Source organism: Chenopodium quinoa, unplaced genomic scaffold, assembly GCF_001683475.1.
Source record: "Chenopodium quinoa cultivar QQ74 unplaced genomic scaffold, ASM168347v1, whole genome shotgun sequence".
Taxonomy (NCBI): Eukaryota; Viridiplantae; Streptophyta; class Magnoliopsida; order Caryophyllales; family Amaranthaceae; genus Chenopodium; species Chenopodium quinoa.
This window is the reverse complement of record NW_018744092.1, coordinates 1840693-1856792: the sequence shown is the minus strand read 5'-3', so window position 1 is coordinate 1856792 and position 16100 is coordinate 1840693. Positions and strand designations below refer to the sequence as shown.

Below are 16100 nucleotides of genomic sequence, written 5' to 3'. Positions count from 1 at the left end.
ACCAAAAAAAAAAAAAAAAAAAAAAAAAAAAAAAAAAAAAAACCATCGTTAGTAGTAAGATCCTACGCATGATAGTAAACAGATTAATAACAATCCTAGCATGTTACTAATAACAAATCAATACGTTATTCTAGACATGATACTAGTAATCAAAATCAAATGTTATCCTAAACATGATTTCTATTCCAAAAGCAATTAAATTACTTACTTTGATGCTTCGACTTTCTTGCTATTAAAATAATACGCACGTTAGTAAACTTCAAGAAAGTAAAATCAATAAAGTAAATAATTAACTAAATTAAATAGGAATAGAAATATGATTTGGGACCAAACCCTCAGAAATATCAACCTTTCACGTCGAGGTCGAAGACAACATTGAGTATGGTTTGGAGTATTCGAATAACGCAAAGGAAGTATTGTGAATGATTGGGATGTGTTTAGGCTAAGGCTAAGAACATGAGAATTAGGAATTTCGGGTGTGATGATGATTATGATGATGGTTGTCGATAATTGTTGATGATTGTTGATCTGAAACGGGGAAATCGACCTATATTTATAAGGAAAAAAGAGAGTCGAACAATAGGAAAAAGATCAGAAGTTCCAATTATGACAGAACTCTTCGTCGTGTGGCGACAGGGCTTGACGCATCGTGACACCCTTGTCGCATCGCGTTGCGACGAATTAAAAAAACATAAATTATCCTAGAATTTCGTCGCACCGCGACTCACTCGTCGTTTCGTGACATGGTATGTCGCATCACGATGAACCCATCGTTGTACGATGGTTCATAGGATAGAAATTGTTTGTACGGAGTTTGTTTATGGCGGTTTATCTTTGCAAAATATATCCAAACGTCTTCTAATAAATCAAGGATTAGCATATGAGTTTTATTCAATCTTAAACTCGTGATCTTTATCTTTTTGGAAAGGATAGATTAGAACCTTCTAGATTATCCTAACTGATTTAGGATTAGGAATATGATCATATAGGACCTAAATAAGATATTTGGACTCCACATAATCATTGGGTCGTGCTAAAGGTGGACCTAGACTCGGTTTGGACTTGGTTTAGTATTTTTGCCATAACTCATTCGATTTAAGTCGGATTTGGGCTTACAATATATCGTTGGAAAGCTCTTTTCAAGCCCATCCAGCTAAACAATAATTGGACCGAGAACATGGATAAAAAAATAATCAGATTGGACGTTTCTATAATTTGGGAACGAAATGAATGTTAAGGACACGGCATGAATGATTTTGTAATTTTCTTGAGATACTCAAATATCTATATTATATATAAATCCAAGAAGGGGTTGTGATATCCATTTAAAAAGACCTTAAAACCCCTTTTGGCTTATGCGAGTATTATAATTGTAAAATAAGGGTAAAAAATTAAAGTAGAATGTCATGATTCAATCTATCATTTTTTATTACATCAAATAACTTCCTAAATTAAATAATTTCATTATTTACTACAATTAGTGATTTTAAAATTTTAGTCTTTCATTTCAATCAAATCACAAGTTCCCTAATTACGATAAAAAATTTCCCTCCCTTAATCAATCTTTTCATCCACAAATCAATAATTTACCTAATCAAATCATGTAAAACCTTTCTATAAATCCATTTGTTTAACCCACACTAATTTGATGGGTATAAAAAATAATGATTTACGTAAGTATGGTTCGTTTAAAACTTAATTATTTACCGTTGGCTCTGGTTTAATGCTTATTTACAAATCTGCTGTCCATGTAGGATAGGAGTAATTTTTGTTTTTTTTTTATTTTAGTTAGAGCAAAATCATTATCTGTAGACACCTTATTGTGTCTCCCCAAAAACCAAACCCAGTGATGAGTACATTTCACGTCTTTGATTATCGAGTTAGGTAAAGAGTTGAATAGTCTCGTGAATTCCCTTTAGCCTTAACCATTTCTAACCTTTCCTAAAATGTTTTAATCCAAAATCATTTATTTTGTGTCTTTAAGCCCAAAATCATTTATTTTGTGTCCCTCAAAATCATCCATTTCGTGTCCTCTTTATAAAATCGTCCAAACCAGTCTATTTCGGTCCATGATCTCGGTACAATTATTTTAAAGTTGGATGGGGTTTGGAAAGTGCTTTCCAACGATATATTATAAGCCAAATCCGACCTATAACGAAGAAGTTATGGCCAAAATACTAAACCGAGACCGAACCAAGCCTTAATTACCTACGACCCAATGATTATGTGGAGGGTCCATTAACCTTAATCTCATTCCTAAACCAATTACGATTTATTATGAGCTTCTAAAATTCTCTAGAGGGTTGTTTTCGATCCTAAATCCCTTAGGATTTATTATTATCTTCTAGAATCCTCAAGAAGGTTCTAATTTATCTTGTTTTCGAAAAGATAAAGACTTAAGAATTTTACATCGGATAAAATATCTGTTTTTCAATGATTTTAACTCCGGTTAAATTAGAATCCATACGGAAATTTGATTAACCCAATTTGATTGGAAGTCGGATTCCGTACGAGTTTTATCTTCCAAAAACCATCGCTGAGCGACAGAATTACAGCGCCGCGACAAGGTTGTCGCGCTGCGATAAGTCTGTCGCGCCGCGATGGAACTTGTTTTACTTTGATTTGAATTATGACCCTTCGACCCTCTTTTTCTTATAAATAGAGGTCGTTTCACCCCATTTTCAATCACCAACAATCATCATCTAATCCTCTCTCTAAGCTAAAAGCTTTTTTCTCTCTTTTTTCTTGATTTCTAGCCTTAGCCTAACATCCCAACACATCCAAATACACATCCTTAATACTCCCTTTGATTAAACACCATACCTCCTTCACGAGCCTTGAATACTCCAAGCCAATCTCGAAGTTGCCTTCAACCTTGACGTGAAAGGTTGTTAGTTCTGAGGGTTTGGTCCCAAATCTATATTTATTATTTGGTTTATTTATTTGGTTTAATCTTTCTTGAAGTTGCTAACGTGTGTATTGTTTTGATCGAAAGAGATACGAGGCATCACAGTGAGTAATTCGATTCCTTAATTATTCTTTTGATATAGAAATCATGCTTAGAATATTATTTTGATCCCTAGTATCATGTTTAGGGTGTTAATTAATATTTCTTATATCATGTTGGTTTCTAGTATCATGTTTAGGTGAAAGCTTTGATCTTGATTATTTAGTGACATTCTAGGGTTTGTTATTAATCCGTTTAGTATCATGCCTAGGATCTTGCTAATAATGTTTTGAGGATATTATGATGTTTGATTATTCATGATTTATTGCTATTGCTTGATCACGCGCCTTTTCTGCAAGTTTAAAGAGAATTTGTACTTGAAATCACGTCTAATAAGATAATTAATCATTTGTTTAGGCTAATATGATTTTAATTCAAGTGATCACCAATAATAGGTTTATTAAAATCCGTGATCATGAATGGGGTATAAACTTCACACCCAAGAACGGTTTACAAGTTTCTAAAACTTGTTGGCGACTCTTTTATCTCTAGCTTCTTTCCCTTTGGACGCTACCATGCTTAAAAACATGATCACAGTGGGGCTCAAGGTTGAGTTTGAAAATTTTCCTACGCTATCCTACATAGCAATTATACTTAGTAAATATTTTATACTAATTTTATTGAGTTTAGTAGATGTATCCACTATCTTAAGAGGTAAAACAACTATTTCGGTTGATATCGCTGTGGTTTTCTGTTTTCTGTTTTTTTGGTTTTTTATTTATCAAAATCATATGATTTATATAATTGGTCAAACTTATTAAAATCATGCTAATTTTGAAAAGTGACAACTGAAAAGCGATAACACCTTTTTCAATTCTAATTTTCTTTTTTTGTTTTTTGTTTTCAAAAAAATCAGAAAAATAGAAAACAATGCCAAACACGTCCTCCACTAGCAATTTTGCACTACATATTTAAAAAAAAAATTGAATAATTGTATCCGATCCTACATGGACAACACTTTAGTAATTAAGTTTATTTTGTTCTGACGCAAAGTGTAACAAAGTTTTTAAATGATCAAAGTTTTGTAAATCACCCATAAAAACACATATGCCTTCTTTTTTGTTCTCCAATTCTGTATCTTTTAATTAATTATAAATATTTTTATGTTCATGGTTAAACACTTCCATGATCATCGAGAAACTCCATCAACCATCCCCTTCATCAACCACGAGTCAATGACACCATAGCCTTTGTGTCAACCATGCTCTTGTCACCTAATTCATCATTTTTTATTTATTTATTTATTTTTATTTATTTATTTATTTTTGCATACAAAATTGTTTATAAATTTTACATTTTAAAAGAAATTTGTCTTTTTGATATTTTAATTCAATTGGATCTTTTCTACTCATTAAGTTTAGCTATTTAGGTTGTTGTATAAAACTAATGATGTTAAATTATAAATATTGTTTGATGTACATCGCATGCATATAAAAGCTCAATAACAAAAGTAAAAAATGTAGGACATGTTTTTGCCCAAAAAAAAAAAAAAAAAAAAAGAGCCAAAGCCAAATGAAGTGACCTATGTTATTCATGAACCATGATGTATTTTTTTTTAGTAATCAATCCAAAGACAGATAAGATTAAAAAAAATAAAAAAAAAATAACAAAAAGAAGATAAGCTGACAAAGTAATTAAGTATACAAGATTAATCTCTTAGTTTCACATTATTTAAAAATTTTTTTTTCCCTAAGGTAGTTAAGTTTTGTAATTTTCACCTTATTAAGTGGCTAACGTGTGTGATGTGTGCGCAAAGCTAATCATGTTCGAGAATATCTTTTTATTTGGTTCTATGTCACAACTTTAGTTGTTGGTAATATTAATGAGGGAAAATATGTAAACAAAAAATTTTAGGGTAGAAATATTCGCACACTATTTCTAAGTGTTCAATTAAAATATCCACTAACAAGGATATAATTGTTCAAACACTGTTCATAAAAATTATCTCAAACTTTTTAAAAGGTACTAGGTAAGGGATAAAAAAAATAAAAATAAAAATAAAAAAGCTACTCCACGCATACAGTTATAAAAGAATAGAAAAAATAAATAGGAAAAAACTGAAACACATGTGATTCGCATGCATAAAAATAGGGGTATGTATGTAAATCGACATTTTTAGGGATATAATTGGCATAACACTATTTATAAATGTTTGGTTAAACTTTTAAAAAGTTAAGGAAACTTATTTTTTTTTCTTCTTTCTTTTATTTTTTATTTTATGAAACCATAAAACATGATATTTAGTAACAATCAATTGCAATAATCAAAAATAAGTTTTAATCAATAAAAATAAATTTAATTCTATAGCTACAATAGTGATGTAATAAATAAAAATAAAATATAGCAATCACTTAACAAAAGAACATCAATTTAGGAAAAATCTTCGATAACGATAAATGGTAATGCATTTACTCTTTATAAATTTAGATTGAAAAGTTCAATGCTTATATTACATCCATTTCTTTTTAATTGCAACAAAGGATTGCGAGAGATAAATATTTGATTCTATGTAGTCATGGTAACATTGGTAAGGCCACATTCATAACATCTCCTAAAACCTCTTGCTCATAGTACATACTACAGAGTATAATTTATAGAATATTTAGTTAGAATTTCTCTTGGATTGCATCTATAATGAGGTGCGAATTTCAAATCCTCAAGTTAAATTGAGCGGTTTCTATCACGTTAACATAACATCACCTATCACATTAACGTAACATCAAAGTTGAATCATCAATTTCTATTGTATTCTCGGGTGTAATTTACGAATAGTTCTAAATTACAATCAAATTCACAGCAAAATATTTTTAAGTCAAACATTTTTACACCAAATTGTAAGACGATTGTCCTACAATTTATACGTATATTGATTTTTATTTATTTTTTTATTTTTTATGATTTATAATTTCTTTAATTTGAGGGAAAAGTCAGCTAAAGTCATACAAGTACATTTTTTTTTCTTTTTTATTCTGTTTAATTTATTTTCTTACCCCAAAAAAAAAAAAAAAAAAAAAAAAAAAAAAAAAAAAAAAGAAGTACGGTTGTCAAAATCTGTACCATCAAGAGCACTATGCCCCACGTCACAATCCAACGCCTTATCCTTTATCCACGCTTTCCTCTTCCTTATCATCTAACAAACGGCTCATATTCATCCACGTGGTCGCTTTTGATGCATTATTACTCCACCAATCCAACGGATCCCCTGCACTTCCTTTCTCCCTCTTTTTTCCTTTTTCTCTCTCCTCCTCCCACTCTCTCTCCTCCCAAACCACGCAGCGTTTTCCGATGGCGGATTCCGACAACGAATCCGGCGGTTGCGGAAATCGCGAACTCTCCGCTCGAGAACAAGACCGTTTTCTTCCCATCGCTAACGTCAGCAGAATCATGAAGAAAGCGTTGCCGGCAAACGCTAAAATCTCCAAAGACGCTAAAGAAACCGTTCAAGAGTGTGTGTCGGAGTTTATCAGCTTTATCACCGGAGAAGCCTCCGATAAGTGTCAGAGAGAGAAGAGGAAGACGATTAATGGCGACGATCTTTTGTGGGCGATGACGACGCTTGGATTTGAGGAGTATGTTGAGCCATTGAAGGTTTATCTTCATAAGTATAGGGAGTTGGAGGGTGAGAAAACGACGGTTTCCGGCGGAAGACCCGGTGAGAAAGACGGATCTTCCGGTGGAAATTCGGGTTCCGGTGGTGGTGGTGGTGGCGGTGGTTCTGGCGGGTATGGTGGTGGTTCCGGTGGGAATAGTGGTGGTTCCGGTGGTGGAGGTGGTATGTATGGTGGGATGATGATGATGGGGCATCATCATCAAGGTCAGATGTATGGGTCGGGTTCGTATCATCACCATCAAATGGTGGGAATGTCGGGTTCTACAGGTGGTTCGGATAGCAGCGGTGGAACGACATCCACCGTTGTTAAAATAAGATAGGTGGTGGTGGTTGTGGGTGGAGAAATGTATACAAATAGTGGGGTAACTAATTTAAGGGGGGTTAAAAAGTGGCGGGTTTTTTCTTTTAATTTCTTTTCTCTTTTTTGTTTATTTTTAGATGCCTTTTGATGTGTTAGGTAAAGTGGGAGTAATTTTATATGTGTAATTCTTAGTTTAATAATTAATCCTAATTATTAGATAAATAATTATTAATATTATGATTATTATTGGCTAAAGTATGTAACTTTAGGGAAAAAGGTTTGTGACTGGAGGATAGAGAGATCTAACATGGGAATGAAGAGAGAAAGATATTGGAGGAATGTGTATTTTATGAGGATTCCTCATGCTATATTACTACGTAATATTGTTATTAGTTGAAGTGACTATTGTATTTATTAATCCGTTGAAATGTTACACAAATCTCGTGTGCAACCGTTATAAATGTGCACAAGATTCACTTTGTACAGTTTTTGTTAAACTTAATATTTCTATGATTTAAGATGTACTTTGTATTTTGTTATAAATTACTTAAATAAATAGTTAAATATGTGTTCTTGTTAAATAGTCATTTAAATATACTTTGTATGTATTTTGCATAAAATTAACTTAAGTATGGTATACGAAAAATTTCAAAATTAAAATATACTTTGAACTTTAAATGGAGGATAATGGTATATGTATATTGGTGGTATTACTGTATTAGGTCCATATTTAAAAAAAAAGTTTGATAATAAAATCTGAAAGTATTAATAATATTCTTGTAAGTTAAAAAGTGTTGTAAAATAAGTGTTTCAAAGGCTACAAATAATAGAATGAATAATGTAATTGTTTGAGCAAAAGGAAGATGGTGTGGCGTAACTTCGTCACAGATTTTGAAAACGAATTCCAGCGCAACCGGGTGCACATTATATCTCTGGTACGTTTTCTAAGGTTACACACCACTATCACTCAAAGACACATTTGGATGAGAGGTGAAGTCATATAAACTTATGTCCAAAGAAGAGTATGTGTTTAAGCTTGTGTTTGAAGGTTATGTTCAAGTGTATATATTTCAGAGGATGAACAAGCTATTTATAACCAAGATTGTAAGATCAAAAGAATGAATCTAGACATCAAAAGGGTGGTTAAATAAGAATAAAGAATATGATTTAATCACCTTAAACATCTTCTTTAATGGGGGGTTACAAAGGATCATCAAGAGATCAAAGAAAAATCCAAGGGAAGAAGCCCGTTGGAATTCCAACGGATACTATTGCACCCAATAGGGCAAGGCTTCGACCGACCGGGCGAGCATCCAAGAACAAATTGACGGATTTCGAAGCTCCTCGCGCCCGATCGGGCATGACTCGCCCGATCGGGCGAGCGAAGGTCTGTTTCCAGACTTTCACTCGCGTCCAACCAGGCGGCAGGAATTCCAGCAAGTCCGTTATTCTTTCTCGCGCCCGATCGAGCACAGCTAGCACGATCGGGCGGATGCTCAATGCAATAACTCTTTTTCCTCCCTTTATTCCAACAAAAGGTATTAAAGAATAAAATCCATGGATTAATGGTTTGAAATTTAATCAAATAATTTAAAATTAGCTTTTGGAAAGGATATCTAAATTATTTATTAAGATGTCAGCAATCCTTGATAGAAAAATGAGTATTAAGTTGTGATTTATTTCAATTTTGATATTGAATGAATGACATTGAAGAGGACAATATATTGATTATTCAAAAGTTGATGAAGTTTAGATTGTTTAGCTGGTTCATGTCTTATGCTAAATGAACAATTGGTAGTTTTATTTACTTGTATAATTTTCAGTTTTTGCTCAATTCACTTGATATTGGTTGAATTGAAGTTATTATTAATTGAATAACTTAACTTTAGTCTGTAACGTGATCCTAGTTTGCATTCATGTGAAGCATAAGTTAAACACAAATTCTTTTATGTAGCTGGCCATTATAAGGGTTACTTCGTTAGTGTTAAAGCTGTTACTTTGAGTTAAAGGGATAATTTCGTCAGTGTTATAGGGTTACTTGGTCAGTGTTATAGGGTTTACTCAGTCAATGTTATAGAGATTACCTTGATCTTTAATAAGTGGTCACACACAAGACGAACTGTAAGTTAAATTAATGGAGATATGACAACATCAACAATAACAACAACAAAAATTGTTATTAAAATGAAAGAAAGGAGTCATATGTACTTTTATAAAAACTTTGAAAATTTTGTATTTGCACCCGCATACACATAAAGCTGAGAGTATTACTCCGTTTTTACTCATTCAAAAACCTCAAATGACGAATGAGCAAATATGTACATGACTCCTGTCTCCTGGGTACATATAGAATTGTTGCAAAAACTTGTGTCTAACTTTTAAGTTACTAAATAAAAGTAAAATTCAAAAGCTCTTAAATGATTATATTGTACATAATAATGACTAAAATAATGCGGATTAGCTACTTTGCAAGCCTTGCCTTAAATATATAGTGATGAATATGATTAGTTCCTCAAGTTTAGAGGGTTGAGATAAAATAGTTATAATAGCTAGCTACAATTTTTATGATGCATGAATGATCGCCTAATGCTATATCCATATATGATAAAAAAGTGTACAATATAAAATAAACCTATGGAAATATAGTCGGGTCGGTTCAATTCGGGTAATTTTGTAAAGTAAAATTCTAACAGAAAATGATACTAAATAAGATGATATTTTGATAAAAGCCTGGCCTACAAGTATATATCCACAGTTTACAAACCCAACTCTAGCGTAAAAGTTATCCATATATCCTCACAATTCATAGATAATAACGGTTTCTGTTACTTCAACAGAAAAAGAGGCTGGCAAAAGTATTTTTGTTTGCAAGAAAATAAACTACATTATGGCCCAACTTTAAAACTGACGTTAGAAGGAAAATCAGAAAGTTATTATTGTACTGCAGATAATTTGGCTACCATATTACTATATTAGTACTCTAATCAATAATAAAAACGAAAAGAAAGGACTTAATACATTCCTGCAAAGAGTAATATTCCAGTGATTATAATACATTCTGAAAATTTTGATTTCAATCTAGCAAGAAATATGGATGAGATGGAGTTAGAGTCTAGAAGCCCATCAATTTTGCTTGTAGTATCCAGTTGGACATTATGTTACTTGGACTCGTCGTTTCATTTCAAATACCTGTGACAGACCCTCATCTTTACTTGGACATGTACCAGTACCATGGTACTATCTAGTGTGCACCACGGGTACTACTGTACTAGGTCCATTTAACATACATAGTAGTTCATATTGTATATCATATTCTGCATGTAGAATTTGAATGTGAAATTGTGCATTGATCACCTTCCTAACTAGTTTCATTCGTCATTCAATATATATTCATTAGACAAGAAGATTATTCATTAGAAACTGAGTTTTAAAGCTAGCATTGTATCACTATTTAAGCGACTCTTTAATCTTTCTGAAGTTGATGGAGCAAGGCATCTCCCTTTTAAAATTAAAAAAATACCATAGGCCCATAGTGATGAAATATCATCTCTGCAATACTCTGCATAGAAATTTGTAACAGTCAGTGAATTGGATGGATAATTTGTTATCGCCGCTGATCTAGTGATCATAAAAAGCGCGCAGCTGATGACAGCACACAGCTAGAGGTGGCCATAAACAAATATCCAGTGAGAAAGAGAAAGCATGTGTTAGTTTTTCAATTTTGACAATTGCCCCATAAAAATGTTGGCTGTTTCTGTAACAACTTCAGATACAGTGAGTATATATAGCATGATTTGCAATGAAAGAAACACAGGCAAAACAAGATTTTAACCCATTTAATAGTTTTTAGTACTAATCAAGATTTGGAGATTTGTAAGAATTTCTAACTTTTTTTCTTTGATAATTATGAGTATTTTATGTTTCATTGCTATCTTAATGCTGATCAGATCATGGGCTTAAAAAAGTTTAGAATCTTACAGGTTTAAAATCATACTGTTTTTTTTTTTTCTTTTGTATTCTTTTCAACTCGAGAGTTGGGATTTCCTTACCTATTTAGGTGAATTCAAATTACAATAATACTTCATTACTTAACCATTTAACTAGATATGCATGCTCTTCACTCCCTTTTTAGACAAATAATTCACTATGTTGCTTCAGGTCTCAGCTAAAGACACCGATATGGCAAACATGCTGTTGAACTATGTGCCCGTCTATGCAATGTTACCAGTAAGCCTTCATTAATCAGCATTCAGCACAAGCATTTCCTTAAGTAAGTCACATAACAAATTAAAGCAGCAGTATAATGACTAATTTATTTACTTGTTTTGTGGCAACAGTTGGGGGTAGTTACGCCAGATAACAACTTTCAGAACCAGGATGACATCAAGAGGCAACTATACAAGCTGAAGGAAGCAGAAGTCGATGGAGTCATGGTCGATGTCTGGTGGGGAATAATAGAAGCAAAAGGACCTAAGCAGTATGACTGGAAGGCATACAGGAGCTTATTTCAGGCCATTAAGGATTGCGGCCTGAAAGTACAAGCAATAATGTCATTCCATCAATGTGGTGGTAATGTAGGTGATGGTGTTTACATCCCACTTCCTCAATGGGTACTTCAAGATGGAGATTCAAACCCTGATATCTTCTATACTAACAGACGCGGTACCAGGAACAAAGAGTACCTTACTCTTGGCATTGATAACGAACCTATCCTTGGAGGGCGGACTCCCATTCAGGTAAGTATTTTCAAAATATCAAAAATTTAAGAAAACATTTACACATAACACATTCCTAAAATTGAAACAAGAAAGGGGACTAATTTTTTGTTATATAATAAATTGACAGATATACAGTGATTACATGAAGAGTTTCAGAGAGAATATGTCAGATTTCCTAGATGCTGGCACAATAGTTGACATTGAAGTAGGTCTTGGCCCAGCTGGAGAGCTACGATACCCTTCATATCCACAAAATCAAGGATGGAACTACCCAGGAATTGGAGAATTTCAGGTGATCTTATTACATTCAGATTCAGCCTTTTCGGATAATCAGATATACCAAATGAAGGCGAAGTATTATTACATGCTTTAACACTTCAGTAGTTAACCCAATTTCAAATCATTAATTCTGCAGTGCTATGACAAATATCTAAGAGAAGATTTCAAAAAAGCTGCAACTGATGCTGGCCATCCCGAGTGGGATGTGCCACAGAATGCAGGACAGTACAATGACAGACCAGAATCAACAGAGTTTTTCAGAAACAATGGGACATACGTCACAGAAAGTGGAAAATTCTTCTTGACTTGGTATTCGAACAAGTTATTGATCCATGGTGACCAAATCCTAGAAGAAGCAACTAAAGCATTCTGCGGCTGCAAAGTCAAGATAGCAGCTAAAGTGAGCCATAGGAACAACTATGAATAAGAATTTATTTTTGCAAATGACTACTGATTTTTTTTACTTATGATCTATGAACAGGTTTCTGGAATACATTGGTGGTACAACGAGGAAAGTCATGCAGCTGAGCTGACTGCAGGGTACTACAACTTGTATGAAAGAGATGGCTATCGACCAATAGCAAGGATGCTTTCTAGGCACTATGGTGTTTTAGATTTTACATGTCTTGAGATGAAGGACTCTGAGCAGCCTGGTTATGCTGATAGCGCCCCACAAGAGCTTGTGAAACAGGTGGGGACTTGAGCTTAATGTCAAATGCTCGGAGACTGTTTTTCATGAAATATTGCTTTTATGCATAAGTTTTTGACATATAGTCTGGTCATAAGAAACTTGCAAGTAAATTACTGACTAATGAAATCTTCAATTGAAACATATACAAGTTTAAACCTTCAAAAACATTTTGTTGTTACGAACACATATACATAGCATAAGTGCACAACAATATCAAAGTATGCATAGGCGCAATACGCGACTATTTTCTTTTCATATAATTTTGTAGCAAACCACAATAAAATTTACTGGTTATACATTTTAATGTGAAATTCCATACCTCACATAGTACACTATTGATATAATTCATTGAAATTGCAGGTCTTGAGTGGATGCTGGAGAGAAAACATAGAGGTAGCAGGTGAAAATGCACTTCCAAGATATGATCCCAATGCATATGATCAGATGCTGCTGAATGCTAGGCCAAATGGGGTGAATAGAGACGGTCCACCAAAGCTGAAGATGTATGGCTTGACATATCTTCGTTTGAACAATCAACTACTCGATGGGGGGAATTTTGGATTATTCAAGACGTTTGTGAAGAAAATGCATGCTGATCAGGTAAGTAACCAACTCTACATAAAAATAAACTTCCATGGAAAAAAGCCTGTGACTGTGTCATATTAACAATGTCTGAATCATTTTCAGGAGTACTGTCCAAACCCGGAAAATTATGGAAGGTCTGTCATTCCACTGGAGCAGTCAAAGCCGAAGATACCACTGGAGGAACTTCTAGAAGCAACCAAACCACTAGGACCATTACCCTTCAACAGTGAAACAGATATGAAAGTATAATTTGAGAAGTCTATCTCAGTAATAAAGTGAAGCCTGAGGCAGTTACATTGCCAAACACATTAACTGATGTTTCCCATTATTAAGCTAATAAGGAAACCCCAGAAACCCACTATAGATGGGATCCTCACTGGGCGTTCTTGCTTTATTGTTTTTCGTTGTTTCTGTTTTTTTTCGTTGTTGTTGTTGTCGTCGTTTTCATTGTTGTTGTACTCCTGCTAAGGACACTTCTGCTAATGTGATAAAAATCTAATGTAATGCTAAGGATAAGGCATACAAACAAGTTTCTGCTCAACTGTTACTGAGTTTGTGGTATACATGACTCTCAAGGATCACACATTTAACACTTAACCAAACAAAAAACAGATCTATAAATGATTTTGAAATAATTCAAGTTGGAGGTGATAGCCTATCTCAAGAGCTTCCCAACCGCTGGTCGTAAGCTTGATTTGGACAAGAATCGACGAAGTTATTGCCGTTTTACGAAGATCTGTATGTGTTGACCAGAACAGGGCAACACCTGAATCTTGCACGCCCATGCTGCTCGAGCCCAGGACAGTTGTAGCTATTAGATTTCTTTATCTAGGTTAGCACGCCCATGTCATGTTTAGCACGTCCGTGCTGACGTGATACCTGACCGGATATGTCGAGGGTATAAATACCCAATTAGGTTTTTATGCTTTTACAACTTTCACAAATTGTAACACTTGAAGGAGAGTTTGTGAGGAGCTTTTGAATTCCATACAATTCAAGTTTGTAATTTCATCATCATTAAGGCCATGTTCAGTTCACCTTATTTTAGCTAATTTGATCATCATATTCCATAGTGGATTGTGGGTTTTCTCTTGACACTTGATTCCCACAATAAATTCGTTCTTGTTTCGTTGTTTTACTTGTTTTCGTTCTTCTTCGTTGTTAATTGTCGTTCATCACAAATTAGCTAGCACAATCATTAATCCTTTCAACAGCTTCATCATTTTTCCTTTTTCTCACCTGCATATACATATATAAGTCATTAGGAATACTTAGAAGCTTACTCTATTTAGGATTCCTTTTCGATTATATATCTTGGATAAACTGTTATTTAACGTGTATTTTGCAAAATATTGAAATCAGTCAGATGATCAACTCAACCAAAAGCTTAACCTTATGGTTGACACCCAAGATCGGTTTATATACTCCATTAAAAAATTCATTATATTCCAATATGTTTGCTTTTTACGAGTGATAAAATTGGTGTTACCGATTTTACTCATGTACGACTTTACAACTTAATCAAGAAGCTACTCCCTCTATTCCCTTTTGTCCTTTACGTTTAGAATTATGCGCGGTTATTTAGGAAAATTAATATAGTAAGTACATTCAATCATTTTTGTCATCATAATTCATTGGGAAATGTTAAAGGGGACTATTACTACTAAAGAATAATGAAAAAGAAAAGTTTGAAGAGGAGAGAGGTGAGAGAAAGTAATAATGAACATTGAAATTAGTACTCCATCCTATATAAAATTGAAAAAATACACTATCACATGCAAAATTGAGGACAACATGAGATATTAAAAAATAAAGCAAGGGTAAAGTAGTCCAAATTTTATGTCTTAAAATAAAAAAAATCTTAAATGTAAAGAATAAATAAAAACACCTAAAATGGAAACGTAAAAAACAAATAGGAACGGAGGGACAAGAGAGTATAAGATAAACCTAAGCAAGTTTTTATAAAAATTAAAAAAAAAATTAATTGCTTAATCACAATGCTATACGTTAAACATCAAACGAATGCACAATGCTCCATAAAATTAAGTTCATTAGAATTTATGTTCATGTTATTGAAATGAGACTTAATATTCAATATATGCATATGCCTTAATATTCATGTTAAGAAAAATTAAATATTAGGGTGCTCTCTACAAGAGGGGAAAATCGTATTTGTATATCCAATTTCAAAATTTCGATACGAGCATATACAAACCCTTGTTAACAGTAAACACCGTATATTACTTCCTCTTCTCTATTTGATTTCCAATACCTATTTAATTTCATTATTTGCTTCTCTCCTCTCTCTCATTCTTGTTAGTCGAATCTGATGATTTTCATCATTGATTGAATTGACGAGCCAAGCTTCTTAGCTATGAACAGTGGCCAGTGAGTAACCCGCTTACACCACTCATCAACCAATTACCTGGTATTATTTTGTTACGTAATTCTGCTTATAATTTGTTTTTGATTCGAATTTCGACTTTTAGTTGTGTGTTGTAATCAATTTAGAAAATTAGGGTTTTGATTAATTTTTTTAGATATGAACTTTCTAATAATACTATATTCCAAGTCCTAACACTTTTTTACGTTTTCAATTTTATGAATTTTTTAGTTTGTGTGCTTTAATTCATTGCTAGTTACAATTTGCGAATTTAAATTTTATCGTATGTCAATTGATTTTTTATTTTTTTTAGTATACTTTTTTTAATGCTGGATATATAAGATCTTCTTGAAATTGTGGAATTTAATTATGAATTATGTGAAATTTCACCAGCCGTTGTTACGGAAATCAAAGAACCATAGCCGATTTTGATATTTTGGTGGCCCCGAGAAAAATGATAATTATAAATATTTATGTAATTTGCTAATTCATAAATAATTTTATGTAATTTGTTAATTGCTTCATC

At 33.1% G+C, this 16100-nt stretch overlaps 2 protein-coding genes across 2 annotated transcripts; both read left to right on the top strand.

Annotated features, from left to right (window-relative positions):
• Positions 1–6146: 6146 nt before the first annotated feature.
• LOC110691803 (nuclear transcription factor Y subunit B-3) lies at positions 6147–7438 on the top strand. Its single transcript, XM_021868761.1, has one exon. The coding sequence runs from the start codon at positions 6293–6295 to the stop codon at positions 6935–6937; it is 645 nt and encodes a 214-aa protein (XP_021724453.1). The 5' UTR covers positions 6147–6292; the 3' UTR covers positions 6938–7438.
• Positions 7439–10832: 3394 nt separating this feature from the next.
• Positions 10833–13733, top strand: LOC110692055 (beta-amylase-like). Its single transcript, XM_021869044.1, has 7 exons — positions 10833–11145; positions 11256–11654; positions 11764–11928; positions 12052–12315; positions 12397–12606; positions 12967–13206; positions 13294–13733. The coding sequence occupies exons 1-7, from the start codon at positions 11065–11067 to the stop codon at positions 13438–13440; spliced, it is 1506 nt and encodes a 501-aa protein (XP_021724736.1). The 5' UTR covers positions 10833–11064; the 3' UTR covers positions 13441–13733.
• Positions 13734–16100: the final 2367 nt, after the last annotated feature.

Coding starts and splice junctions, on each gene's coding strand:
- LOC110691803 (XM_021868761.1), top strand. CDS start 6,293: ATGGCGGATTCCGACAACGAATCCGGCGGTTGCGGAAATCGCGAACTC.
- LOC110692055 (XM_021869044.1), top strand. CDS start 11,065: ATGTTGCTTCAGGTCTCAGCTAAAGACACCGATATGGCAAACATGCTG. Junction 11,655..11,763: donor GAGGGCGGACTCCCATTCAG/GTAAGTATTTTC, acceptor ATAAATTGACAG/ATATACAGTGATTACATGAA. Junction 13,207..13,293: donor AGAAAATGCATGCTGATCAG/GTAAGTAACCAA, acceptor AATCATTTTCAG/GAGTACTGTCCAAACCCGGA.